Source organism: Artibeus jamaicensis, unplaced genomic scaffold, assembly GCF_021234435.1.
Source record: "Artibeus jamaicensis isolate MK-2021 breed Jamaican fruit bat unplaced genomic scaffold, CSHL_Jam_final contig_797, whole genome shotgun sequence".
Lineage (NCBI taxonomy): Eukaryota > Metazoa > Chordata > Mammalia > Chiroptera > Phyllostomidae > Artibeus > Artibeus jamaicensis.
The window spans coordinates 13,823,053-13,850,593 of NW_026521977.1; the positions used below are offsets into that span (position 1 = coordinate 13,823,053).

Genomic DNA, 27,541 nt, shown 5'->3' on the forward strand with positions numbered 1-27,541 from the left:
ATAAGAACTTTTTTGAACTTTTGTGTGTGAAAGAAGTCAAGAACTTGTCTCTGTTTCCAGAGCATACTAAGGTCAAGGGCAACACCAAAGGTGTACCTGCTGCCAGTATAAATGGGAACCATCACACCCTTGGCCAGATGGCAAGCTCAGGTCAATGCACAGCACGCTGCTTGTTGAGCAAAAGTTGCCCGAGGCATGATAGCCTCGCCCTTTCCCTCCCACGCCCACCATAGCCCTCTCTGAACCCTGGGGAAGAAGCATCTGGCATTTCTTGTCTTTCCTGGAGAAAACTTTATTCAGGTCTTTTAGATGATTTTGAATATGCATGTACAAATCAAAAGAAACAATAAATACTTTGTTGCTACCGTTGACCTTCTCTTGTAGCATCACTCTGATGGGCCATGTCACCAAAAGTCTGCTTATTTAATCCAGTGAAAAACTTACTTCCCTTCTAGGAATGCACACCGATAACAGTGCACAGAGACGGGGAGAACAGAGTGCGAGAAAACAAAACACCAATTGTATAAATTTACTGTGAATTTAAACAATTTTAATAATTCAATAATGTGGTAAAAATGCATCCATCCAAAGAAGAAAAGCAAGGGTGAAAGAATGTAATGTGGTTGGGTACCTTATTATAATAACGATAAGGTTATTATTTTTAGCCACAGTCTTCCTGGAGTTTTGGAAACGAAGAAGAAGCACACTGACCTACACTTGGGACCTCATTGAATGGGAAGAGGAGGAGGTAAGATGTTAGGAAAACCGAAGATGAGGAAACTGGGGTGACAAATTGTGCAGAGTATTGTTCACCGCCCTTGACATGTCAATCGAAAGCAGCTAAATAATATTAGACTTTCCTTGGATGTTTTTTTTTTTACTAACAAGACTTTTTATTTAATGGAGATACAAGAGATCACGGATGAGGCAATGTAATTTTCCTTAAACTACATTTGTGGAAAATTGGGGTGGTTAAAATACATAGTTCAGGGTGGTTTCTCTGGAAAGTAATTTGCCTCTTATTTCTTCTTTGACAAGACTTGATATAAAAATAATCCAAAAGGCAGGAATTTTGTATCAATGCTTTGATCCATTTTTGTATCAAAAAATCAGTTTTGTAGGAATTCTTAGATAATTTTAAATTTTCTTCCTTCGGTATTTAGTAACCTGCAGTTTCTTTCATAGGAAACGCTCCGTCCCCAGTTCGAAGCAAAGTACTACAAGATGGAGAGAGTGAATCCCATCAGTGGAAAACCTGAGCCGCATCAGCCTTCTTCAGACAAAGTCAGCCGTCTCCTGGTCTCTATCTCAGGGATATTCTTCATGGTAAAGTATCGCCATTGATGTCAGAATGTTGTGGGATTCCAGGGTTAGAAGGCAGCTCTGGGATAGGTACCAACTCATTCTGTGATCCCAATAATGCAAGAGACCACATCCTGTTCAGTACTTTGGTGCTCCATAGTATTACACAAAATAAAACTCACGGCAGGTCATGGGGTAATGACCAAGGGAGTTTCTGCGTGTCCACAGGTAAAACACCCTATGGAAGAGATGAAGATCATCTAAGGTAAAATGGAAATTGTATGAGTTGCCCTGATGAATTAGTTATCTTCTTTTAAAACCAAGTATTGCATTAAAATTTAACAAAACTCTCATTTTAGTGTGAGAATTAAATGTATATATACTTTCTTAGAAAAATTAATTTCTTTAGCTCTTGGGAGCAGCGTATTGATCTACGGTTTTGCTTTGTTTGGTTAATTGTGCAAAATACGGTTGCCTCCTCTTGGTCCCCTGGATTGCAGATCTCGTTGGTGATCACTGCAGTGTTTGCTGTCGTGGTGTATCGCCTGGTTGTCATGGAGCAGTTTGCATCATTCAAGTGGAATTTCATCAAACAACACTGGCAGTTTGCAACATCTGCAGCTGCTGTCTGTATCAATTTTGTAATCATCATGGCCCTGAACCTTGTAAGTGTTTATAGTTTTTCAACAGGTACAGAAGGGAAGAGGTGTATATTTCCTTTATCCTTAGCTTGTATTTAGAGGAAACCAAAATAAGACCAAGCCATGTCACTGGCAAAGACAATTCAGTTTAGCAGAAAATATTTTATCTCTGTAGTTCATATGATAGATTCCTTCAAATTAAAATAAATGAGCCCTGGCTGGTGTGGCTCAGTGGACTGACTGCTGGCCTGTGAACTAAAGTATCTCTGGTTTGACTCTCAGTCAGGGCACATGCCTGAATTGTGGGCCAGGTCCCCAGTAGGGGGTGCACGCAAGGCAACCACACATTGATGTTTCTCTCTCTCTCTTTCTCCCTCCCTCCCCCTTTCTCTAAAAAGAAATAAATAAAATTTTTAAGTAAAATAAATGGTTGTTGTACAAGAGGGGACCCCCCAAAAAATCTAGAATTATCTCCTGGAGGGCAGACCCTTGTGGTACAGGCTTCCCCCATTAGGTGAGTGTTCTAGGAACCCATCTGTATCAGTGTACCAGCTGGCATTGTTGTCAGAGGTTGTATTCGGAGAATTTTTCTGAAGACTCTTTCAATGTGTGTGCCCACTGCATGGTGGGTGATTTACAAGCACACCTGCCCACCCTGTGCTGAGTATTCAGCAGTTTTTTACCAAAAAAACATGGCACGACCCAGCATGACCCCCCATGTCCCACACGCCCTATTGATGAGAACCCTCCCTGAGAAGCTTTTTTTGTTTTTCCAATGAAAAAGGTCCTCAAAGGGAAACATTTTGCCAGTGTGGAAGAGGTAAAACAAAAAACTACAGAAGCACTAAAAGGCATCAAAATCAAAGAATTCAAAAACCGTTTTGATCAGTGTAAAAATTATCTCAACAGGTGTAATTGTATCAAATGGAGAGTGTTTGGTGACTGAAGTTTAAACATGTAGCAATAAATACACAAATTTTTATGAATAAATTCTGGGGTTTTGCCCCCCCTTCCGTATTGTTGAAATTCCTTGCCCTTTGAGTTTATAGTTTGATTAGTGATAACTTCATTCACAAACGTCCAGTGTATGCTAGAAAGTACTATATTCCTTTCACTCAAGTAAAAGATTGCTTGGATTAGAAAACCATTCCCAACAAACTCAAACTCACAGGAGAATTTGGTAGAAAGATAAAGGAAAATCTGAAAGTAAAGGGTTGTTATTGCCAGGGCCTCATGTGAAGTCAAAGACAGACATAACCACTCCATTTTTCTTTCTCTGGGATGAAGCGTTTTTCTCCCCTTCCTCCCTTACCCCCCTCCCCCGCCTCCTTCTTTCTGTCTAACTTCCTTCCTTCCTCCTGCATCCGTGCTGCTGTTTGCATATCTACTCTGTTCTACCAGGAAGAGGACTGTCTGTGCCCAACCGTGACCTGCCATTCTGGTCCAGCCCCGTGTGCTACAGCACTTCTGTTTGTGTTATCTTCTTTGGTTCTAACCACAAAACCGCACCGGTCAGCTTTCAACAGTTCATTTCACATGTATCATCCGGTTATTTCAGGGTGCTCATTTCTCAAAGATACCATCTGATTGGTTTCACCATCACATACAGCGTGTGACTTGTGAACCAACAGCTGAATGGGCAGCATTGGGCCTGGGCCTACCTACCCCTTCAGCAAGGCCTATGGATGAGGGTCTGTTTTCTCTGGGTTTGAAGGGAAGAGACAGTGATTGACACCTTTAGGGTGACGTCTTTAATTCTCCCAACAACACCACAGGCCAATATTCTCTCCATTATGTAAATGAGAAAACTAAAAATGGAAAGGCTTAAATAACATGCCCCGAATTATACATATAGTGTTAGTGCTGGCATATTGACACCATGTGATAATGTATGTAGATAGATTAGCAACACTCAAATAATAATGTTGATCATTATTTGTAAGTCATAAACATTTAGTTCCAAATGTGGGTTGACACTGATGTCACACGCTGAGCCTGGAGAGGTTTAGGGCCATTTGCTATTAAACGTTGAACTAATCGGGGAGGCCCTGACAGAAAAGTGAACAGTCACTGTAATCATTCAATGCAAGGATGATTGTTAATATTTTCTACTGGAGTCTATTCTCTTCAGGTTCATTTTCATTTGTAGAAGGAGAATATTGATTACAGTATCTTCAAAGAAGCCATACAATATTTTAACATATGCCCTTGGCTTATAGACTAAAGTGAATAATAAGCACTGAAAAAATAGAATACTAGGAAAGAGAGGCTTCAAGAGCAGTATAGGTTGTGCATTGCACAAAGTCACCACATTGAAAGAGAGCCATTCATCCCACAGACATTGTAGTTTTTTTAACACTTATAATAATACTCTTATGGTAGATAGTGAAAGATCTTATTTCTAACCAAATCAGTATATCTTGAAAGTTTTCCAGTGGACAGAGATTATTGTGGTTAGCCCCATTTTCTGAGGAAAAGGAGGCTAAGTATTTGATGTGTTTATTTATAGGTAACACTAGCCATCTGCCAGCCTGACCTTGAATTGAATTCGTTTCTTGCCCTTAGTTAGTTGGCTGACATTAGAATGATTGGTCATAGTGCTGCTCTCCATTAGCTTATCAACCAGCCGGAAAATAAGACTCAGGGCACAATGGGGGGAACCACATAGTTGAAGCACGAGAAAAACCTGAGTAAGATGAGAAAGAAGCCATCAATCGCATCCGAAATGAGGTGGTGGGATTGTGATAGTGGATCAGAGGGCTCAAAGGGAAGAAAAGAGGGCACTCTCTCTGATGAGCCAAGAAAGAGAAGGTAGCAGATTACCATTTGAAGAATTCAACCTACAGATATACAGAAACACAGAAGTGCATGTTGTCTGTCCTGAGGAAATTTTAAGAAGTGTCTTTGAAAAGTGCATTTATGAAAGACTGAAGAAAATAAGATTAGAAGAGAAGACCAGTGCCTGGCTGTGGCGATCTGGAGTAGCACATAATACAAAGAATTTAAACCTCATCTTCCCCTCTGCGGGTAGTGGTGAGCCATCTGGGTGGGTCCTTGGTTAGCCACCAAACAACTTAGCAGATACGTTTACAGATGTAAAAGGCATTTGAATATGAAAATATATTACAATGTAGTTGTTTTGCTAATAAATTTTTACTCTCAAGAAAATAAAATTCTGGGAAAAAAATTAAACGTTCAAAACTGCTAGAGTAAAAAAGAAATCCTGATTAGACAATGAACTCTGAAAGAAATTGAAAATAAGCATTATGAACTAGTGATACTATCTTGTCGAAGGCTCTTATAAAATGAGATATTCTTTTCACTTTTAAATAAAAGGTGTTTTCATGTGTGCAAATGAATTCAGAATTTAGACAAAGATTTAATGCTTTTTGAGCAAACATAAACCTGATTTTAAAATATATGTGGCAAAGATAGTATCAAGAATCAAATTAAAGAGCAATTATAGCCAACAGGATAAAAATTGCAAGTATATATCAAAATGTTATCATAAGTTACCTCTGAAAAGTATAGGTGATTCTTTATTATCATAACATCTTATCTAATGTTAAATGTATATTTGTATTTTCTAGATTGTCTTTGATAAGCTTATGTTGCATTTAAAGCTACAAAAAGACAATATTTGATATTAATTTCCAATATTCTAGTTTAAAGAAATCATTGAAAATGGTAGCCAAGGATTTATTTAGAGGATTCTTATCATAATATTATTTGAGAGCAAAAATAGGAAAGAGACTCCCTAAATGACTAAAAACACAAAAAATACATTAATTCAAATTCTATGGAGTGTCATAAAACCAACTAAAATGCTATTTTAACATCAGTTTAGGACATGCAGTCACATAAAAATGATATATAATTGCCCTTGATTTTTATTGGACCACATCTACATTTTGGAGACAATAAGGAATGAGAAGAAAATGTTCACTGTGGTTCTCTCTCAGTAGTGGGATAACATTTGACTTAATGTAGTATTTTCTGTTTTTTATAAATCAAATAGGTAGGTTTTGATTTATAATTAGGGAAAAAATAATGTTCACTTTTAAAACATTCTAGCATTTTATAAAACTTGGAATAAAATAGAAATGGAATGCGCTTTGCTTTTACTTTATGTATGAGTCACCCACAAACCCACAGCCACAAAGTTGCAACTGTGGGTAACTTTTAAAATTCTGTCTTTCACCAAGTAAAGAAAAGGTTCATCAGTGGCTAGCAACATTCAAACACGCACATGTTCCTCTGTTCTCCCATCTCTCCCCTCTCTGCCCAGCCCCCTGAACACTGCCCCAGCTCTCATAAGCGTGCATTGCCAGTTTCTCAGGATGGTTCCTGCTAAAAGGCAGTGAGTGGGCCTTGGACACAGGGGCAAAGCAGAGATTCGCTACCTGTGTGATCCTTGCCACCTCATGTAACATCTTGGAACTTCAGTTCAGACCTGCTTGTGGTGAATAGAAAATGTTCAGTAAATCTTAACTTTCTTCCAATTCGCTATCTGTGGAAAGAGAAGCACCAATATATTGTCGACACATAGTCTGTCTTTTTTTTAATCAAATATATGTCTAAAACACAAGAAACTTTGAAAGGTTTATTGGTTCATATAGAAATCCTGGCCACTATGGTAATTGGTGTCCAGTGTTCCTACTTGTTCCTTTTTCATGTCTTAATTTTATCTTCTCCTTTTACAAGTCTATGCTCTTTATCAGTTTTGAACTTTCAGTTACAGAGAATATATATTGTTGATGGTATAACAACATTAAAAATATTAAGAAAAGTCATTTGACTCAACCTCAAATGCCGCTCACCTCCATTCCTACCATCAACTAAGTGTACCCATTAAAAGTATTCAATGTTAATGGCTTCATGCCTGTTTATTCCCCACCCACCCATCATTTATTATTGCCTTCAAGAGTGTACCCTGTGTTCCTGTGTTTGGCAGTTTGTTCCACAGGCCTACTGATCTTTGAAAAATCTTGAGCGAGTTAATGAACTTGCCTAATATTTTTGAAGAGAAAAAGAACACAAAGAAGCCAAATGTGCTTAATTAACTTTTGCTCAGGAAGGCAAGCATGACCGCTCTGGGAACAAGACCTCCAGGTCCAGGGTTCAAGCCTCAGGTTCTCCCCCAGTTCTTTTCAGCTGAACTGAGGAACTTGTGACCAGATTTGCATTTGAAAAACAGGAGCTCAAACATTCTCCATATAAAAAGCACTCATACTGCAAAAATTGAAATTTGGCTCAGGTTTCCATTGGTGGACTAGACTGTAGTTTTATATTATTCCAGTTGCATCTTTTTTTTAATGTTTTATTTATTGATGAGAAAGGAGAGAGACATTGATGTGTTGCTCCACTTATCCACACATTCACTGGTTGGTTTCTGTATGTGCCCCGACCGGGGGTCAAAGACACAACCTTGGTGCACTGGGGCAATGCTCCAACCAACCAAGCCACCTGGCCAGGGCTCCAGTCGCTTCTTAGTCACCATCCCTTAACCTCTCGTTTCGCATCCCCCTGATCCCAGCATACACACACCCCAACCCCACAAAACCACCCTGTCCAAATGGTTGCTTTCCCATACCATACAGTTGGATGTACTTACATGATGGTTCTTCCTGGGCTGATGGTTCTGGAGTTGACAAGTCCCTCTGCATGGACAGATTTTGTGGCTCATCGCCATGTCAGTGCCAGTCAGCTAGCATCGGGGCCTTAGATGGTGCAGGCTCCGAAGGACCCCAGAAAGCTTCACAAGAGCACTACTTCCAGAGGCGGATGAGCATGACTGGGGATTTATAACTTTCTTCCAAATGTTACTGTGATCCATTGGGGCATCGGCTACAAACATCGCCATCCCAGACTTGCACACAGGTTCTTTGCGCCAGGTGTTAAGATGCAAACTGTAAATAGTTTATGTGACAAGGCATAGCATAAATGGTACAAGAGAGCCATTTAGCAAACTCTGACTTTGTTACGTACTTAGTAGTGTTACCTCAAGCAAGGTACCTGATAGTTTAAACTTTAATTTCTTCTGTAAAATGAGGACCATTATACATGTTTGATAACATTATTGTAAGGACTAACTTAAATAATAGTATATATAAAGCACTGCTTGGCACCTCCCAAATACTCTGAATGACACATACTTAAATAGCATTTTCTTTTACTCCCAAGGAAGGCACTCAGTTCAGTGCTAGAAGCAAGTGCCATTTAAGATCTATTTATTGATCGACCCAAATCTATCTTATACTTTTTGGAGACCCTTCTATAAACATTTGGTGGTAAATGGAGTGGAGAAAAGACCATTTTACAATCAAGATAACATCAGTGCTCATGAGTTTAAGCTAATTTTGTTCTGAAATTCACTTGCGTGTATAGTTTGTTTTTTTTTAAGTCTTACACTAGAGAAAGAATGAAACTATTGTACTCAGTGTAATCTTTCTGTCTCAAGATAACACTTTAGATCTTAGGAAGAGGTAGGTTTAAATCATGGCTAAGATGAATAATCACAATAGCCCTATTGAAAGAACAGGCAGGGAAAGTGAACAACTTTCAAAGTGTGTGGATACCTACCTTTTAATTGTGCGTGCCAGCAAGGAGGGTTATTGAAATTTATAATCTAGAGAGTAATGTGTAGAATTATAGGTTTATGTAATAACACTTACATGCACACACATGCAACCCTCCTATCTGTAGCAAATGTACTTTGCCAACTATATTTACTTGGAATATAATAAAATATGTTTTCTTTCCTTGAGTCTGCATGAGTCATGGGCAGATCATGCGTGTCAGGGCAGGGAGATGGTGGCAGAATTTGAAAAATATTATAAAATTCTGTTATGCATGTGCTTTGCTTGCTTATAGACTCAACATATTAGACTTACGACTCTTGTTTCAAATAGCCACCAAGCCTAGTTTGTTCCTCAGGAATGTATATTTGTGCATTGTCTTTGTCAGAGTTTGGAAAACATTTTATCAGGAGTAGAGAAATCAAGCTTCCACTTACTCCAGTGCAGTGAAAATACTTTATAATTTGGCCATGAAATACCAGGCCTGCCAATTCACTAGTTAAATTACTTTGGTGTTTTTCTCAGGCTCAACTTTATTTATAAAACGAAAATAAAGATAGCTCCTGAAACAGACTTTTTTATTACAGAAATCAAGTGTGACTGTGTATATACACATATTTACAACACTGCATTGTGTGTATATATAAAACACTACATAGTAACTTTTAAAAGATGCTTCTACCTAAAATATAGCTACTTTGTATAATACATAGATGCTTCTTTGAATGAAAACTGTACTTGAACAATGAAAATACAATTAATTTTTTAAAATGTAAATAGCATCCTTTTCTAAAGAAAATAATAGTAGTGACTATTGTTCTCATATTACAGGCTTATGAAAAAATTGCTTACCTTCTCACTAATTTAGGTAAGTCCATTTTTCTTCACTCCTTTTATTAAGTGTTCTTAGTAAAAGAACACTTTATATAGGAGTATCAGTCTGTGGTTGCTTTATGTATATTAGTATTTGTAATATCAACTTCAGTTACATAATTGCCACTAAAAATGAAAGAAGCGGCACAGGATTTTGGACTACATCACATAGCACTGAGGCAACGTATGTAGTTATTTGTAACTGTATACGGTCTCCGAACCAGAAACCAGAAACCCTGGTTCTTCCCACATCAGAGCGCCATTTTCCCTACCTTTTCAGTTCTTTGGTCTCCCCAATATTAGTTTGCCTTTATTTCTCAGTTCGATACTACTTTTCAGATCCAATGTCACCATCTGCCTTGGCTTAATTCTTGTCTTGATACCTGGAAAGTAAATTTCTTGAGACCTCGATATCAGAAAATATATTTTCTCTATATTTTAACTCGGTTTTTGGTCCCCCAGTTTGGTGGGTCAGAGTCTTTAATACAGACCTATTTGAGCAGGAATCCTTTGTTGTTTGAGAACTCTCCGGGTGCCAGGCACTGGACTGAGCACTTCCCATTCATCATTCTGTTGTGTTGTAATCACAATTCCATGACAGTAGGATACTTATTTTATGGATGAGAAAACAAGAGAATTAGATGAGTAGAATTTAAATGCAGACATGACAGGCTCCAGTTAACTGTGGTGGAATAACTATATCGCTCCACCGCAATGTATTTCTTCTCCCATAATGTAGTTACAGGGACAAGTGATAATAGAAGAAACATTGTATGGAGGGGACCAATGGGCCCTAGTTCATGCTCTGGGGCTAAATGATATCACTTGGACATTATGTAACTATGAGCAAGTTTTCTTCTCTCCCCATTCTTTACCCTCTTCCTCCCATTCCTTTCCCTCCCTCTGCTCCTATTCCTCTTTCTGCCTCTCAGTTTCCTCACTGGGAAGATGAGAGTGGAGACAGTTCCTGTTTCATTCTGTTGTCATTGGCTGCCTGGCACATGACACGTGCTCACTAAGTGGGAAGGATGGTTGGTGGATCTGAGCTAAAGTATCTTCAGCTAGGTAATGAAGCACTTGAACTAGGTTGCCTAAAATCACATTTTTAGCTCTGATTATTCATATTCATTTTCTTTTAAAGTGCTTTATACCCAGGATCACAGCAAATCTAAAAAAAATGATCTGGGGCACCATCATTAATTGTAGAAAACAAGGGTGATTTGTGCTAAGTACCAAAGCAGCGCTCCTGTGAGGAAATGCCGGCTCTCCTGAGTGCTCTGGCTGGTGCCCGCCAACCAGGCCATCCTACAGGTGGCCCGCAGGCCCTCCTCGTCCCAGAACCTCCTGCCTTTGGGCGCAGAGCTCCCTGGGACCTACCCCCTCTTTATTCTGTGATCAGCTCCTGCCTATATCTTGGCCTACTTTTTCTTATTAAATCCTATCTAATTTTCTACCTTTTTTGACTCCTTCAATTATATCGCAATATGTTAGATTCATGTATATAGTTTTTGTCATTTCTGTGGATGCCGGTAAGAGCAGAGGGTGCTGTTCATGCTGCCATCTTCATCCAGTCTCTCTCACCACATTTTTTTGTTGTTTTCTTTTAAGAATCCTGGAATCATACCATGTGAGAGTTGTCAGGTTCTTTAAATCATATCATCTAAACCTTTCATTGTATAAATGATAAAACTTACTGCAGAAAATGTGAAGAGACCCACCCGCGATTACCAGCAGCTGGGTGTAAAGCTGAGACAAGGACTCAGCTCTTCTGCCTGATGTAGCCACTCTGTTTTCTAGCATCTCACTAAGTGTGCACAGAAAATACTCATCCTTCAAAGAACTCTGTGCACAATTTAGGTCCCTGTGTTGAGCACAGCCAGATAGGGTGAAAGGCTGATTTCATATTTGTGTTTACTTCTAAATGACGGTAACGGAGAGGATCCTGGAAATCTTTCTATGTTATTAACAGGCATCAAATTTTCCTAGCTGTGGGGATGTCTGCAGATTGTCCCATTGGACCCTTTCATCAGCCCCGTACAACGGATATTATCCTTCACATCTTACCGAGGCACACTGGGACTCAGAGACCCCGAGTGCCTCACAGACCTAGTAAATGACCGGACCAGAGCTTAAGCGTGGGGTTTCTGATTCTGTATCCTCATTTCTTGTCATTCACCTCAACTGTGTAAATGCACCCTGTGTTCCTCTAGAATACCCTCGAACAGAATCGGAATGGGAAAACAGTTTTGCCCTGAAGATGTTCCTCTTCCAGTTTGTCAATTTAAACAGTTCTATCTTCTATATCGCTTTCTTTTTGGGGAGGTAAGTCAGCTTTATACACATTATCTTTACAGAGTGAAAAAGATTGTCGACAATTTCATTTGCAGTTTGTTAACAATGGTGGCACTTTTCTTATGCCCAGCCTTGGAAAATGGAGCTAATCAATTTCCGCGTATTTTCAATCATAAGATTTCAGTATAGTACTTCCAGCAGCCACCACCAATTAAAGTTGGCATTAAAAAATAAAACCTATATGCCATACATGGGTTGAATTATGACTCTCCAATCTTCAGTAATGGTTTTGTTAAATAAGAAAATAATTTTTGCATAATCTTAGGTCACAGTTCCATGGGTGGAAACTTCCTCTACCTATCATGTTAACATTTTTTTCCTATCTTGGCTGTGAAACATGAAAACAAAGCATATTAGACCACTGCTTCTTGTATGCCATATCATGAACACCCAGCCATTGCCATGGAAACATAATGAAGCTAGACACATTTAAAATTAAATTATTTACCACATTACATTAATATTCTTTAACTAGGTCAACCAGACATTAAAACTCTACAGGTGAAAGTGGAGAAATTCATTCCATTGGTTTGCCTGTACTTCCTCAACCCATTGGTATTGAATTCACCGGTCACTTTTTCCTTTTTCTGTCCAGTACTTTGATGTGTAAGCATCACCTAAGTCAACCATTTAGAACAAGGTGTATCAGTGAACATTTACATCTCCCCACACTTGTACTTGTGATGCTTAGATGTTCTTCATTCAACCCACATAAATGCTAATGAATCAAAATGGCTTTTTGCAGATTTGTAGGCCACCCAGGAAATTACAATAAACTTTTTAACCGGTGGAGACTGGAGGAAGTAAGTAATGTAAGGGGGGTTGTGCGGATATGCATGGGTGTGGGCCAATGACTGTGGGAGAAAGGGGGTGGAGAGGGAGAGAGAAAGGTAAGTCTGGGATGTTTCAGGCGTGCTGAAATTGCTAACCTTGCTACTTAGTACTTCTTTGCCCTTAATTTAACCTCTCTGAATATCTCTCTCCTCATCTGTAAATTGACAATAGTAATACTTAGGTTGCAAAGCTGTTCATAGATAAGAAATAATAGGTATAACACAATTAGCACAACCCCAGGCCTGCGGTAGATACTCAATAAATTTTAGTTGCTACTTATTAATACTCTGTCTCCACAGATGCCCAGATATTATTCTGCTGGCCAATGACAGACTAAAGCCATTCAAAATCCCAGGTTTTTGAGAAGTCCCCAGATCAAATATGCAGTTTTTTTCATAGCTCACAAGAATGACTAGATCTGCTAGAAGGCTTTTTATCTACCCAATTCGGAGTGTCCAGCTAGAGTTAACAATGGTAGTAGGTGGAACAGAGTGGTTACAGGCAGGCAGATCTGTGTATTAGTGCCACCAATGATTTTGTACAATTGGATATCCTTATAAAATTGTTGGAAGTCATGATTCTTCTTTGAAAGTGTCAAGGAAATAATTATAATACTGGTGTCAGGAAAAATGTTTTATAACCATTCTAGACATTTTCTAAAACATGTATGACATAGATAGAGCCATATTTTTCAGCAAGGGATTATTTGTTTTTAAAAAAAGTCAGTGAAATTAAAAACGTGTGTTTGTGATAGACACTAAACATCCTATAAATGTACCTATAAAATGTATACGTAATGAAAGATAATGGATTCAGTCACACAGCAAGCATGCATTGACACATCCTCTATTTTAGGTCCTGCTGGGGAGCACAGGGTATACAATGAAGCAGCCCTTTCCTTTCTTTGACATTGTTAATGCTCGTGAAGAAAAGAATGTAACCATGATATGCAACAAATATTGTGCCTCTTCAGTCTGACAGTACACATCCTAATTTCCTCACACCCAAATGCATGATCTCACATATCTCTGAGTCTCAGTTCTTTCTTCTGTAAATTGTGACATAAATGGCTATTTCAGTACTATCGGTGATAAGCATATTACATGGGATCATGCAGGTGAAATCCATGGCACAAATAATGGTAGCCATTATAAAGACAGATAAAAAGTACTGTACTGTAATTTAGAACATTTGTGAACAGCTATGCTGGACTTTCCTCCTACTATGCTATATAATATCTCACATAGTATTTTATGTGAATCTACATAAAATGTTAATAAGAGCTCATTTTTATGAGGACTTACTGTAGGCCAGCACATTCCAGCAATCATTTCTAAGTGTTTTACATATATTCATTAATGCATCTAAGTCTCACAAAAATTTTACTCATACACTCATTTTACAGATGAGAAAACGGGGTCTTAAAGAAGTTATAGAAATTACCTCCAATGACAGAAACATACTAATAAATGGATGAAGTCATCCATTTGCTACCAGTGTGATCCGGGCAGCCTAGCTGCGGAGCCAGTGCTCTAAATACCATCTTTCTAGCTACTGCTGAGGTAGGTAGGCACAGACCCAGTCGAGAACGTAGTGGAAACTAACTTTCTTGAGAGATTGCTGAATGATTGCTGGTTCAAACAGGTAAATTGGATTTAGAATAAACATTTATAAAGTAAGGGGAGTGAAAGGAACATGGGTATTGATTGGAGTCTGATAGCCCTGTCTGCTACTTAGCTTCAGCATTGGCACAGTGGAGATGCCAACACCCATCTCATCAGGTTATTGTGAGCAGCACAGATGGACATACCCCACTTTGCATTGTCCGTGGTCGTAGGACTTTGAGTGGTGCAATGGGAATGACAGCCTGGGTCTCCTGGATGTTCCTTCATGCCCTTTTACTCATTCTAAGTATCCGATCTTTTTACCAAATGAATTTTCAATTATGGAGGACTAGATTTAGCTCAAGGGAATGATCATGTGAGGAAAGTAGACTCACACACAAAAAAAAAACGCTGTATCCCTTTCTCTGCCCTATAAATCACAAAGTCATCAGCACGTCATTTCAACAAAATTATAAATGGTCTGTCACCCAGCCTTCCAACTTTGGCCTCCTGTTGGGGGGGGTGACTCAATCCCATGGTTCTCTAATAGTCTTCGTTTTTTTTTTTCTCACATAATAATATGCTTTGATAAACCAACCCCCCAAGGCAATAAACATGTTTGGTAAATAGGATTCATCTTTAGCATTATGTACAAAAGTACTGGGTTTGGGTTCAGGAGGCCAACCCTTTTATTCCCACACCATCAGTCAACATTGCATGACCTTGGATAAGTTCATTTGCCTCTTTGACACTCTGCAAAAATGAAGAGCTTCCGCTTGCAGCTGTGATCTTTGCTCTGCTTCTGTAGTTCAGTAATTATTCTGCCTCAGACAGTCTGTTGACCTATTTATCGTGTATATGAGGCAGGGTTCAGAGGGTCCTAAATTAATCCTAGAGAGAAAGGGCACGTGTAGATGGGAAAACTGAGACTTCTCCACATGATAAAAATCACCACTGCCGATCTCTCTCTATGGCTCAGATTAGTTTTAAATTACCGGGCTGGAACTGGAAAATCAGGCTTTTCATGTCCTAATTATTTGTTCTCTTTGAAGTCCCACTGCTGCCGATTTGATACAAATAGAAACTACGGATCAAAGCCATAGAGTTGATCATCTTTGTGAGTAGGACGTGAACCCATTTCCAAAGAAACACACCCACATTTTTCTACCCAAAAGTTTTTTTATAGTGTGTTGTTTTCAAGCAAAATATATTGATTACAATTTTCATTATAATCATACTTTTGTTCGTGTGGGTTTCTAATGCTGTTTTTAAGAGGCAGAAAATTTTTTAATTTTTATTGAATTTATTGGGGTGACATCGGTTGATAAAATTATATAGGTTTCAAGTGTGCAGTTCTATAACACATCACCTGTAGGTTGTATTGTGTGTCCACCACCCCAAGTCTCCTTCCATCACACTCACCCTCTTCTACCTCCCCACGCCCTCTTTTCCCTCCGTTGTCTGTGTGTATGAGTTTTGTCTTTTGCTTAACACCTTCACCTTTTTCACCCAGAATCTCCCAGAACCCCCTCCCCTCTGACAGCTTGACAGCTGTCAGTCTGTCCTCCGTCTGTGAGTCTGCTTCAGTTTTGCCATGGCCATATCACCCTGAATGCACCCAATCCTGTGTAATGCTAACTTCAATTTAACATTGAAAAATGCAAGGATCACAGAGAAGGCAAAATTTGGATTATGCTGACAAACTATTTTGTGGCATGCTTTTATCACTTAAACATGCCTTATAGTAAATGTAGATACTTCCTCATCAGGATGTAGAGCTTTAACATCTGCCCCTATCTTGAGAGTGGGCTAGATTAGTAACTTACTTCCCAAGACAAGACTAGGGAGAAGGAACAATGAGTAACTTCACAGTAGAAACACCCAGAAAACACTACATCCACCAAGTGATGGTTAGTATCACTAGTGATGTCATGCGGACACTATGTAGCCCCTGATGGGATGTCATGAAAACCCCACTTTACTTCTGTGATCTGCCTCCATCCCCAAAACACATAACCCCAGTGTAAACAAGTAAAAACGTTAGAAAAACCCAGATTGGGGGTTGGGACAGTTGTCTAGCACACTTTAAAACTATCAAGGAAAAGGTGAAGGGATTAAGTAAAAGAATATATTACAGACAGAGACAATAGTGTGGTGGTAGCCACAGGGAGAGGGGGATGAGGGCAAGCGGAAGTGGTCAAAGGGGGCGTGGGGGTGCAAAGAGACTTTGCTTGGGGCGATGGGTACAGGATGTGGGGTGCAGATGAGGTTTTATTGAGCTGTACAATTGTAACCTGTTTGGTTTTGTGAACTAAATGTCACCCCAATTAAAAAACTTTCAAGGATGTGAAAAACTCAGAAACTGTCTAAAGCAGAGGAGACTGAGGAGACGTGAGAAATACATGCATTAGGGTATCTGGGTCAAGAAGGTATAAATGGAAAAACTGAAATCTAAATAAAGTCTAGGGTTTAGTTAATAGCGATGTACTAATATTGGCTTCTTAGCTTTGACAAATATACCTTGACAATGTTAATGGCAATGGAGGGAATTGGGTGAGAGGGGTATGTGGGAACTCTCTGTATTATCTCTGAAAATTTTCTACAAATTTAAAATTTTCTGGTATAAAAAGCTTATTTTTAAAAAAAGTATTTTATAAACATTTTGCCATAGAATTAAACACTTGTCTGTCTCCTGTTAGTAGATATGTAGTATTCCAGAACATTCATTAAAGATGATCATTCCTAACACAGAGTTTGGCAGTACTAAGTGCTAATTAAAAGTCATATTTGTAACGGGGGAAAGAAGGGGCAGCGGCAAGTCCAGGAACATGAATAGGACTCATGGGCACAAGCAATGGAGGGGATTGACTGTGGGAGTTGGGGGGATGGGGCAGGGGAGCAATAGGAAAAAGGCAGGACAACTGTAAATTAACAACAATTACAAAATAATAAATTGTAATTTAAGAAAAATAAAGGCCATGGAAAGTGTAAAAAAAGTTAGATTTGTTGATACTGCTGTTACTCTTTTGATTAAAATTCCGATGTGAATCCTGAAGACTCCCCCATCTAGTATCCTCATGCATGCCATTTCTTTCCTGTTTTTATTTCCTGTATGCATAGTGGTCACGCGACCTGGCTTTAGAATTTGCTTTACGATTTGTTCGGGCCAGCTGAGAAGAGAAAGGTCATTGCCATTGTGGTTCTGTTTCAGTGTCATCCGAGTGGCTGCCTGATAGACCTCTGCCTCCAGATGGGAGTGATCATGTTTTTGAAGCAAATATGGAACAACTTCATGGAGCTGGGATACCCGTGAGCACTCTATTGCCTTTTATGTAGTTACACAGAAGGCAGATAGAAGGAGTGTGAATATTCTTAAGAATTTGGGCTTGGCAGTCAGATGAGGGTCCAGTTCTCGCTCTGCTCCTCACTAAATGTGTGACCATGTATATGGAAATAAAATTTTTGTATACTCAGTTTTTATATTTTTGTAAGGGGATTAGCAGCTATATCCACCACAAGAACAGTTGTAAGGACTGAAAGAAAAAATAGATGTAGAGTAACCGGTACTCTGTTCAACACATTAAGATACTTGTTTTTTTTTTTTAATATTATTGATAGTACATGTTCTTGGGGATAAAAATAACTTTCTGACTTATTTTCACACTCAAGTTGCAAAAGTGTTGTTATTTACTGTAGACTCCATTTCCACTCCCCCTGGCAAAAAAGAATTAAACAAAGATAAAGTCATGGATGGAAGAGATTTGTACTCCATGTTACACACACACACAACACACAAGAACAAGATGATTGTGATAACATCAAATCAATACCACTCTTTTGTCCCTTAGATAAGTTTTAACTGTCCATGAAATCCTGACATGAAAGGATGCTGAATCCCCACTTTTACATCTATAAAAGGGTATCCTTCAAAATATAGTGAAATGCAATGTATTTTAAACACTTTGGTATGGAAGCTTTGGGGCCTAATCAAGGTTACAGACACCACCGTTTGGAGGTATTTCCTGCCTATGGGGAAGAACTGGTAAATTAATAGGTGATTTAAATAGTTTAGGATTAGTCATCAAATTTTACCATGATTCTTTCTCCCTGCTGGCCCATAAATGGCACCAGGACATTTCTCAGCAGAGACCTTGTGGATGGAGAAGGAACATTAATCCTGAAATCTGCCATTAAGTATAATGTTAAATTACAAGCAGTCTTAGTATGAAAACACCGAGACCTTGTTCAAATTCTTTCTCTACCCCTTGCTACAAGATGCCTATAATTTACTTGGCCTCACTGTGACATTGTTACTTTTATTTGTAAAGTAAGGGGTTAATAAAGATTAATTGAGATGACCATATGCTCATTCACCTTCAGTAAATGACAGCACCCTTTTGTGAAGAGATTTTTATACAGATCTTCAATATTCACACCGGATTTGCTAGAGTCTAAATATTCATTTAGAATGAAGAGGGAATAGGGGATGGAGGATTTGGGAGCCAAGTCTATTCCTCATTCCCCTTCTTATCCTTGGCCCATCTCTTTGAAACATAAGGTTGGGGGAATATTACCTTAAAATACCTGAGAAAATTAGCTATTAAGTGCCTAGCACAGAAGCTGACATGCTGTGGGCATTTCATAAGCACCATCAAGATAGTGGAGTAGTTGTATATTAGGAATAATTATTTTTTTACAATTTTCCTGGACTTATGTACACACCATGCACTTTGGACAGCACACTTTTAGCATGGCCTCACCCAGTGGTCAACCTGGTTATGCATATCAAATACCCAGGGGACCATGGCAAAGGACATCCTATGGATGTTTGTCCAACAGTTGGGCAAAAGCATTGTTGAAAATAGTCCAGCAAGGGTAGGCCAATCACTAAAGCAACAATTTTCAAACTTTGGAACCACAGTTCTTTTCCTTCCAAGTAAAATCTTAAGCAGAACTGAAATAAATGGAAAAGAAGCAAGCAAACCTGCCTCAGTTACAACTTCCATCCCCTTTTTTATCTCCATGGGACCCCAGAAGCAGCCTCCATGGGACACATGTTGATATACTGCCTGATATGTTGGTCTACCTCTGGTTCTTGTAACTCCCACCAAAGTTCTAGGTCCACAGTTCATTGAAGTTGAGAGTGGTGTACTGTTCACTGAATCCTGTGAAACTTCCCTCGTTCTAGAAATACTTTGCATCTAACTTGAAATAATTTATTGCCCACAACTCCATGATATGTATATACTGGGATATTTCTGAGTCATATAATTTCAAGACTGCCTCCAGGCTAGGGAAAGAGTGCTGTTACTTTCTTTCCAAGTCTGAGAAATGAACTCAAAAACAAGTCCATTGCCTGTAGATTATCACTCACTGTAATAATAGAAAGCAATCACTGATGATCAAACCCTTCAAATCAAGTAAAATGACTTCCTAAAACTCACACGCTTAGTGCATTGCAGGGTGGGGACTAGAAACTACGTGTCTTAAAACCCTACCTAGGTCTCACTGTTTTAATGTGGAACTGGATTATATTCATGTTCAGAAAGCATTGCCCAGAAACTTTGGGTTATGGAAATTGAAAGGTGCAGCTGCAATCTCAACAACAGGCAACAGAGGAGTTCAAGTATTTATATAGATGGGGTGTGGGAAGCAACTGTAGTAACAGATGTCTGTCTAATCAGTATCAGGAAGTGTCTAAGTGTGTGGGGGATTGATTCCTAGATAAATGTGTGGATGTTTGTAGGATCTGGGGAAGTTCTGGCAGGCTGAGGTCTTCTTTTCTCCCGTGGTAAACTTGATAGATGAGGCCATATAAATACCTTCAGTTTTCAGGAATGCTTAGTGTAGTCCCAGGGTAGTTGATGTTCATAGACTATGAATTGTTCCCCAGGTACTTAAATAAGAGCTCAAAAGCCCTTTGTCTGCTTTGTGGCGTAGGTTGATCCAGAACTGGTGGTCACGACATAAAATCAAGCGGGGAATACAAGATGCTTCTATACCTCAGTGGGAAAATGATTGGAATCTCCAGCCCATGAATATTCATGGACTGATGGATGAATATTTAGAAATGGGTAAGGAGAGATCCTTCTGCAGAAGTATTTGGCCTTTTTGTTACTATTTTTCTATTTTATGTAGTGTTTGCTTGAAGAGAAAATCATTTCTCTCCTTTCTAAGCCAAGCATTCTAAAATGCATTGACACCTTTATCTCAACAGACTAAAGGTATTAAAGCATTGTCCTTAGAAGTCTACCACATTTTGTTCTCATAATATTTGTCAGCCATAGTAAAGTAATAATTCTTCCTCACAGTAAATTGTTGTACAGACCTAGTCTGAGTTCTGGCTTCTTCAAGAAGCATACTTACTTACTTTAGGAAAATAAAGATTTACATTCCAATTGTTAAAATCACAGTGTGTTATCGTAACATTTGCTCTTTCTCTGGACTTCAGTTTTCTTATTTTTAAACTAGAGAGGACAATATTATGTCTCTGGGCTCCCTTCTAGAGCTAAGCATTTTTCAAGGCTCCCTCTTTGATTTTGTCTTCTTTTGTTCTTACTCCTCCTATATGTGGCATGGTACAGAGGCAGAAAGAACATAGACTTTCAGTCTATTGAGCTGAGTTTGAATGCAGATTTTAACATTTTTTAGCTATCTGCTCTTTAGCAAGTTTACTGAACACCTATGAGCTATAGTTTTCTCAACTCTGAAGTGGGATAAACATATTTATCTTGTAGGGGTGTTGAAAAGATTAAGAGCAATTTACATACATCACTTAATATTGCACAATAAAGGCATTCAATAAATGGTACTGTTTCTATTACTGATTTTCTAATGTTCTCCCTTTACAGTTTTGCAGTTTGGTTTTACCACCATATTTGTTGCGGCTTTTCCTCTGGCCCCTCTTTTGGCTTTGTTAAACAATATCATTGAAATCAGGCTGGATGCCTACAAATTTGTCACTCAGTGGCGGAGGCCTCTGCCAGCTCGAGCAACTGACATAGGTAAGATTCAAAAATTAAGTGCCTTTGACATTGCTAAAGCCAAGAGGTGGCCAGGTCTTATATAATACCATGCAGGTTTCTATTGCTGGAGCTCCCTTCCAGACATAACAAAACTGAGCAGTTTTTAGTTGAAATGGAGAAAGAAGGAGCAAGAGAGAGAAAGAAAAGAAATAAAAAAGAAGGAGGGAATGAAGGAAGGAAGGGAGGGAGGGAAGGAAGGGATAAGAAGAGGGTAAGAGAGATAAAGTAAAGAAAAAGGAAGGAAGGAAGGGAGGGAGGGAGGGAGGGAGAGAGAGAGAGAAAGAAAGAGAGAGAGAGAAAGAACAGGAAAACTGAGTCGAGAGTCGTTGCATACTAAAAATGCTATTTCATAAACTTGTTTGTAACAAGGGATCTCACATACATCTTTCTATGTGAATAAATATAGCTCTGCCTCATTCTTCTATTTTTAATGTAATTTTTATTGTATTTTTTCCACTACCAAGTAGTCCCATTTTACCCCTCCCCAAACAATCACCACACTGTTGTCCATGTCCATGAGTCCTTTTTCCTTCTTGCTCAATCCCTCTGCTCTCTCACCCCCTCCACCACTAATCATTATTGTTCTCTCCATCTATGAGTCTGTCCCCATTTTTCTTGTTAGTTCAGTTGGCTCATTAGATTCTATATATGAGTAAAAACATATGGTACTTGTCTTTCTCTGACTGGCTTATTTCACTTAGTATAATGTTCTTCAGCTCCATCCATACTGTCACAAAGAGTACAGTTTTCTTCTTTTTTATATCCAGTGGAATATAAATAGTATTCCATTAGGTAAACAGAGTTCTATTATATGTTGTATGACAGTTTAAAAAATCAGCCACCTGTTTAGAGATGTTCGGATTGCTTTAGCTCTTGCTATCTTAAACAACACAGAGATGAACATCTTCATGCATACTTTGTCTTATTTTCTCAAGGTGAATTGCCAGAGTGCAAGTCCTGTGTCAAAGAGAATGAACAGTTAAACTTTTGGTAATTTGTTAACACATTCTCTAGAGATACTGCACCAATGTATTCCCCCACCATAGTGAATGAATGCTCATTTCTCCATTTTCTCAACAACCCCAGCTGTAATCAGGTTTTTGTTATTCCATCCTCAATGATAAGAGGAAGAAAATGATATGTTAGATTTACTTGCATTTATTAAAACTATGAGATTAATACATTTGTATCTCTCTTTACTAATTGTGTTTATGATCTTTGGCCATTATACCTAACTTGTTGATCTTTATCTCATATTAAAAATGCTAGCCTTTGATATGAATGTGAACATTTTCAAATACTTATTTATAATTTTTATATATTATCATGCATAAGGTTTTAAAGTATATACATAGTCGAGTTGATATATCTCCCTTATAGTTGTTGTTATTTATGGCATTCTTTAAAAAGGTCCTTTAGAACTCAAGATTTTTCACCCATGGTTTTTTTTGTATTTTAGCTACATGCATTATTTGCCTTTTGTTTGTTGAAATTTTATGATTTTATTTAAAGTGTTGGTCTGTCTGAAATTTGCTATTAATAAAGGCATTAAAACTGAGATCCAGCTTTTTTAATGGATAGCCAATTTTCCTAAAATCATTAACCCATATCTTTTAAACTGGTTTGAATTATCTCTATTTTCTTACACCAAATTCTACATAAACTTATGTATATTACTAGAACCACCATTTGTACATTGATCTAACTACTTACTCTTGGCATAATGTTTTAATAAACTGAAGTTTTGTAAGAAATTCAAAACATATGGAAAAGCAAATTCTTGCATTCTTGTTTGGCTACTATTGCAAGGTTACTTTTCCAGTTGATATTAGTCTTATGTGTATTCAACAACCATAAAAGTCTGTTTACAATATATTGGTCTCTAGAGATTTAATCCCATTCAACTTGACTTCCCATTTATTGAAAAAACTAATATTCATTATGTTAATTTGCTGTTATTTAATTTGGATATGTTTATAATTCTATTATTAAAATAATGTAAGAACACTAAAGAAAATCTAAAAAATAACTCAGAGGAGAAAAACACAATTCCAATTTTAGCTTTAGTGTTTACTCCACTTTCCAATGCATAGATTACTATTTTTTTTAAGTTTTGCTAGAATGTCCTGCTCAAACCAGATGACACAAAGGTATAAAAGTAATTAATAATCTTCCCCCCTTTTATCTTTCCCTTCTACTTAAGGGATTCAGTGAAATCAATCAGACATATATTCTTTGTCAATGTTTTTCTTGCTCATACAAATACATAAAAATATTTATGAGCATATATTGGGCTCTGCTTTTTTTTCTTCATGAACATCCTCCAGCTCAAAACATAGTGGTGTGATTCATTTAAATAGAGTAATAATATTCATAATATGAATACCATAAATTTTACAGAAATTTACTTAATTTCCCAATCATAAACAGGAATAAATATACATACATATGGCTATAGATAAATACATGTAAATATAGATATAGACATTAATATTATATGTATTACACATCACATATTCATATATACAGATTGTAGTATGATCCCAATATCAGATTAACTATCACAAACTTTGTAACAAGTCATATTTTAAACAGCTACCTAAAACAGTTCCTTTTCTTCAATTCCTAAATTACAATGGATGATATAAGAATTTCAAATCTTCAACAATTCCATAAATTCTTTAAAATCTTATTTTTGAAGCACATTTCTCTGAATATTAGTGATTGAAAACTTTTTAATATATATATTACTTATTCAGATTTTATACCAAAGTGCTTATTTGGATTATTTGCTCATTTTTTTCTTGGGTGGTTTGCTCTATTAAAATTTTAGGATATTTTTTGCATACTAATAACAAATAATAACCCTTTTTCTGTTTTATATGAAGCAAATATTTTCTCCTTGGCTATTGTTTTCTTTTGACTAAATAGTGTGATTTTTGTGAAAATGAATGTTAAATTTGATATATTCAAATATTGTATTTTTTATGCATTCTGATTTCTTGGTCATACAACCTTTCCAACCAAGGAAATGTTTTCTTTTACAGCGCAATGTAGATAATCATAAAGATTTTGAAACTAAAGAAGGTGGGGGGAGTTGCAGGGGAAAGTTGCCAATCTATACAGTCATCCTTAGCACTTCGAGTATTTTTTCTAGAGCTTTCTTATTTTTATATCCATATTTTTAAAGCTAAGTTTAGTCCTATTTAAGACATAGTTTTGACCACAGTCAATGGCATACTGATACTATATGCAATTTCTAAAGCTTTATTTGTGTGTGTCTCTTTGATGCCAGGTTGCCCTCTTAAGAAGCAGAAATGTCAACTAGTAATTTGCAGGTCTTAATATCAAGCTAGGTTTACTTTCTTGTATTTTTGCCTTAAAAAGTACTTGGCATAGTGAGTACATATATGTCAGACTTTACCCAATGATGTAGAACTAACTAGATCATTTTTGCTTGTTATTTTTATTACTTTAGCAAGTTGCAATTAGGCTTTGAAGCAGCTGTTCCAAGTCTCATTATTACAGACATAAACCAATTCCTAGTGGTATTTTAATTTTCAAAACTTTCAAGACAGAGGTCTACCTTTCCCCTGTGAAAAAGCATTCAATATCTGTTTTGTCTGTAGTGAGATACTGTACCAAGAAATTAAATAATAGAACTGTGATTCCAATGTAACTATAACATTCTTTTCAAAATAAGATTGAGGAGAGAGTTTTATTTTTCTATTTTATTCACTATCTTTCATCTTTATTCCACTAGGTATATGGTATGGAATTCTTGAAGGAATCGGCATATTGGCTGTGATCACCAACGCATTTGTCATTGCTATTACATCTGATTACATCCCCCGTTTTGTCTATGAATACAAATATGGCCCTTGTGCAAGACATTTCGACTATGGTGAAAAGTAAGGTTGAAATGCACACATTTTTCTGACATGTTTTATGTTTGTTGTTGAAACGAGAATCTATTGGGAAGTTTTGTTCTGTGACAATTAAAGGCTTTGTTTCCGACCATTGCATTTATAATGTGTGTATTGAAGAAATCAAACAGGATAAAAAGGAAAATGGTGCTTTACAGTAAACAGCTTAAGAGTCTCTCCATGTTTTCACTTATAAATGTATCGGTGACATCAAAATATTTTTTAAAATGTTATAACGTATTTAGAAGTCACATTTAGAACTGGAAAAGACCTCAGAAATCATCCAGTGCAATCTTTTGACTATGCAGGTGGGGAAATTGGGGCCCACACTGGGTAATGAAATTCCTGAAGCAAATAAAGCTAGTTGGTGGGGACATACAGAATAGGAAGGACTTGTCAGCTCTATGACGAGAGATTTTTCTAAAGGAATTTACAGCGAGCTGGTCTGTGCATTATAGGATGTTTAGCAGCAACTTTGGCCCTAGCCCAGTACATTCCAATAACAACCTCTCTACTCCCCAAAAATGTTTCCAGACATTGCCAGATGTCCCCTGAGGGACAAAATCACCCAGCTTAGAACCATAGCTTCAGGGACTATGAGATATTTCAGATTTTTTCTTTTCGAATGCTGGTATTAGGGAAGAATGCAAGAGAGACTGGAGTTGAGGAACAGAGAGAAATTGGAGTTTCGGTTAGAGATTAGCCTTTGATGTAGACATCGTACTAGAAGATAAAGCAGTGATAAGAGAAACTGTTTCTCCTTCTTCCTTCAGGAGTAGTTTTGGGCATGTGTCTTATCTACAGGCAGGACATGTGCCCCAACAGGCCGAGCCCTGGTTTAGGATGAAACCAGTCCTTAGGTCTGCTGGTGAACTGATGTTTTCTTAGAACACTGAGATGCCTTTCTGAACATAAATGTTTCAGTTTTTCAGAGAGAGGTAATAAAGGCATGAAATTTTAAAAAAATTATAGAGTCTTTTCAAGGGATTTTTAACTTGAAGTCAAACACTCTAGATTTAAATTCTAACTACCGTTTACTCAAAGAAACATCATCAATCTGGACCCATGATTAAGAAATGATGTCTGAAGTAACATTTTATGTACTGTGAAACACTATATAAAGTGCTCTTATTATTAATAGTAAAAAATCAAAAAATCCTTTTTTCTTAATTCATAATGATCTAGAAACAGATTTCAAGGATTTAAAACATGTAGACATGTTTACAGCCCACTTCCTTAGAAGCTGGTGTCTTTACTGCCACCTAGAGGCAGAAGAAAATTAAATCGGTTGGGTACTTTCAGGACCTACCTTTCAGGTGGAGATGGCACCTGACCCTTTCTCCAAATTGAATGACTAGGGATGTAGAATAATTTCAAGAGGTGCGAAGGGCTTATGTGAAGTTGAAAGCACACATACATGGGATCAACTTCCAATTTCTTTTTTTTCCAAGGAATGCTTAGCAGCTAAATTGGAGTAGAGGCATTCAGATGGCAAATTTTCAAGGGCAGGTGACAAAAGGGTAAAAGAGCAATGAAAAGGAGGGTGCTGGCCAGAGAACAGTGGAAATTATGAACTATGAGGTCTGGGACAGGGAAGGGAGTGAAGCCAGTGTGGCCGTGTAATGAAGGATTAAGGGTTTAAAATGAGATAGATGTGCACTTGAACCCAGGTACTATCAACTGTTTACCCTGGGGCAGTGGTTCTCAGTGTTTGTTCTGCAGGTGTCTTTCAGGGTCCATGAGGCCAATACCACTTTAATAAGAATACAAACATACAGCTTCTTTGTTCACCACACTATCATTTGCACTGATGGTGAAAAAGCTGTGGGGGTAAATTTTTCTGGTGACTTTGCTTAATCCAAGGCCATGATACCAAAGAGAACTGGGACTGATAGTATTCCTCATCACTGTACAATTGCCATTTTAAAAGTGCTAGTAAGACATTTCAGAATGTCCTTGATGAAACAGTAATACTTATTAATTTCACCAAGTCTCTACTCTTGAATACATGCCTTTTCGATACTCTGTGTGACAAAATGCATAGTGTGCATAAAGCATTTCTGTAATGTGTTGAAGTGTGATGTTTGTCTCAAAGAAAAGCACCGTGTGCTTTTTGGAGCTGCAAACCCACCAAACTGTTTTCTCATGGAATTAGGGTGGCCAGCCTATGGTTATTCAGACTTGGGTATTTAGCAGACACACTTTTCTAAAATGCACATAACTATCTTATCATTTTACGGAAATAATGGGCAGTATTTGTTACTATGAATAAAGTTTAAGATTTGAAGTGAGAATTAGAATTTTAAAAAAATTTTTAGGTACCACTGTGAGCTTCAAAGCTTTCCAGAACTTACAGATTTTTTTCTAGTAACAATCAATGGAAATATTAATGTTAGTGATGTTTCA

At 37.7% G+C, this 27,541-nt stretch overlaps 1 protein-coding gene across 3 annotated transcripts in view; it reads left to right on the forward strand.

Annotated features, from left to right (window-relative positions):
* The window catches only part of ANO3 (anoctamin 3), a 287,665-nt gene that overhangs the window by 251,875 nt on the left and 8,249 nt on the right, over positions 1–27,541 (forward strand). For all 3 annotated transcript variants that reach the window (XM_037132986.2, XM_053673141.1, XM_053673142.1), the window contains exons 15-24: positions 666–748; positions 1,186–1,326; positions 1,803–1,967; positions 9,353–9,389; positions 11,605–11,716; positions 12,492–12,549; positions 17,396–17,493; positions 20,125–20,258; positions 21,036–21,188; positions 24,973–25,120. In XM_037132986.2, the coding sequence (XP_036988881.2) occupies positions 666–748; positions 1,186–1,326; positions 1,803–1,967; positions 9,353–9,389; positions 11,605–11,716; positions 12,492–12,549; positions 17,396–17,493; positions 20,125–20,258; positions 21,036–21,188; positions 24,973–25,120 (1,129 nt within the window). The remainder of the gene's footprint in view (positions 1–665; positions 749–1,185; positions 1,327–1,802; positions 1,968–9,352; positions 9,390–11,604; positions 11,717–12,491; positions 12,550–17,395; positions 17,494–20,124; positions 20,259–21,035; positions 21,189–24,972; positions 25,121–27,541) is intronic.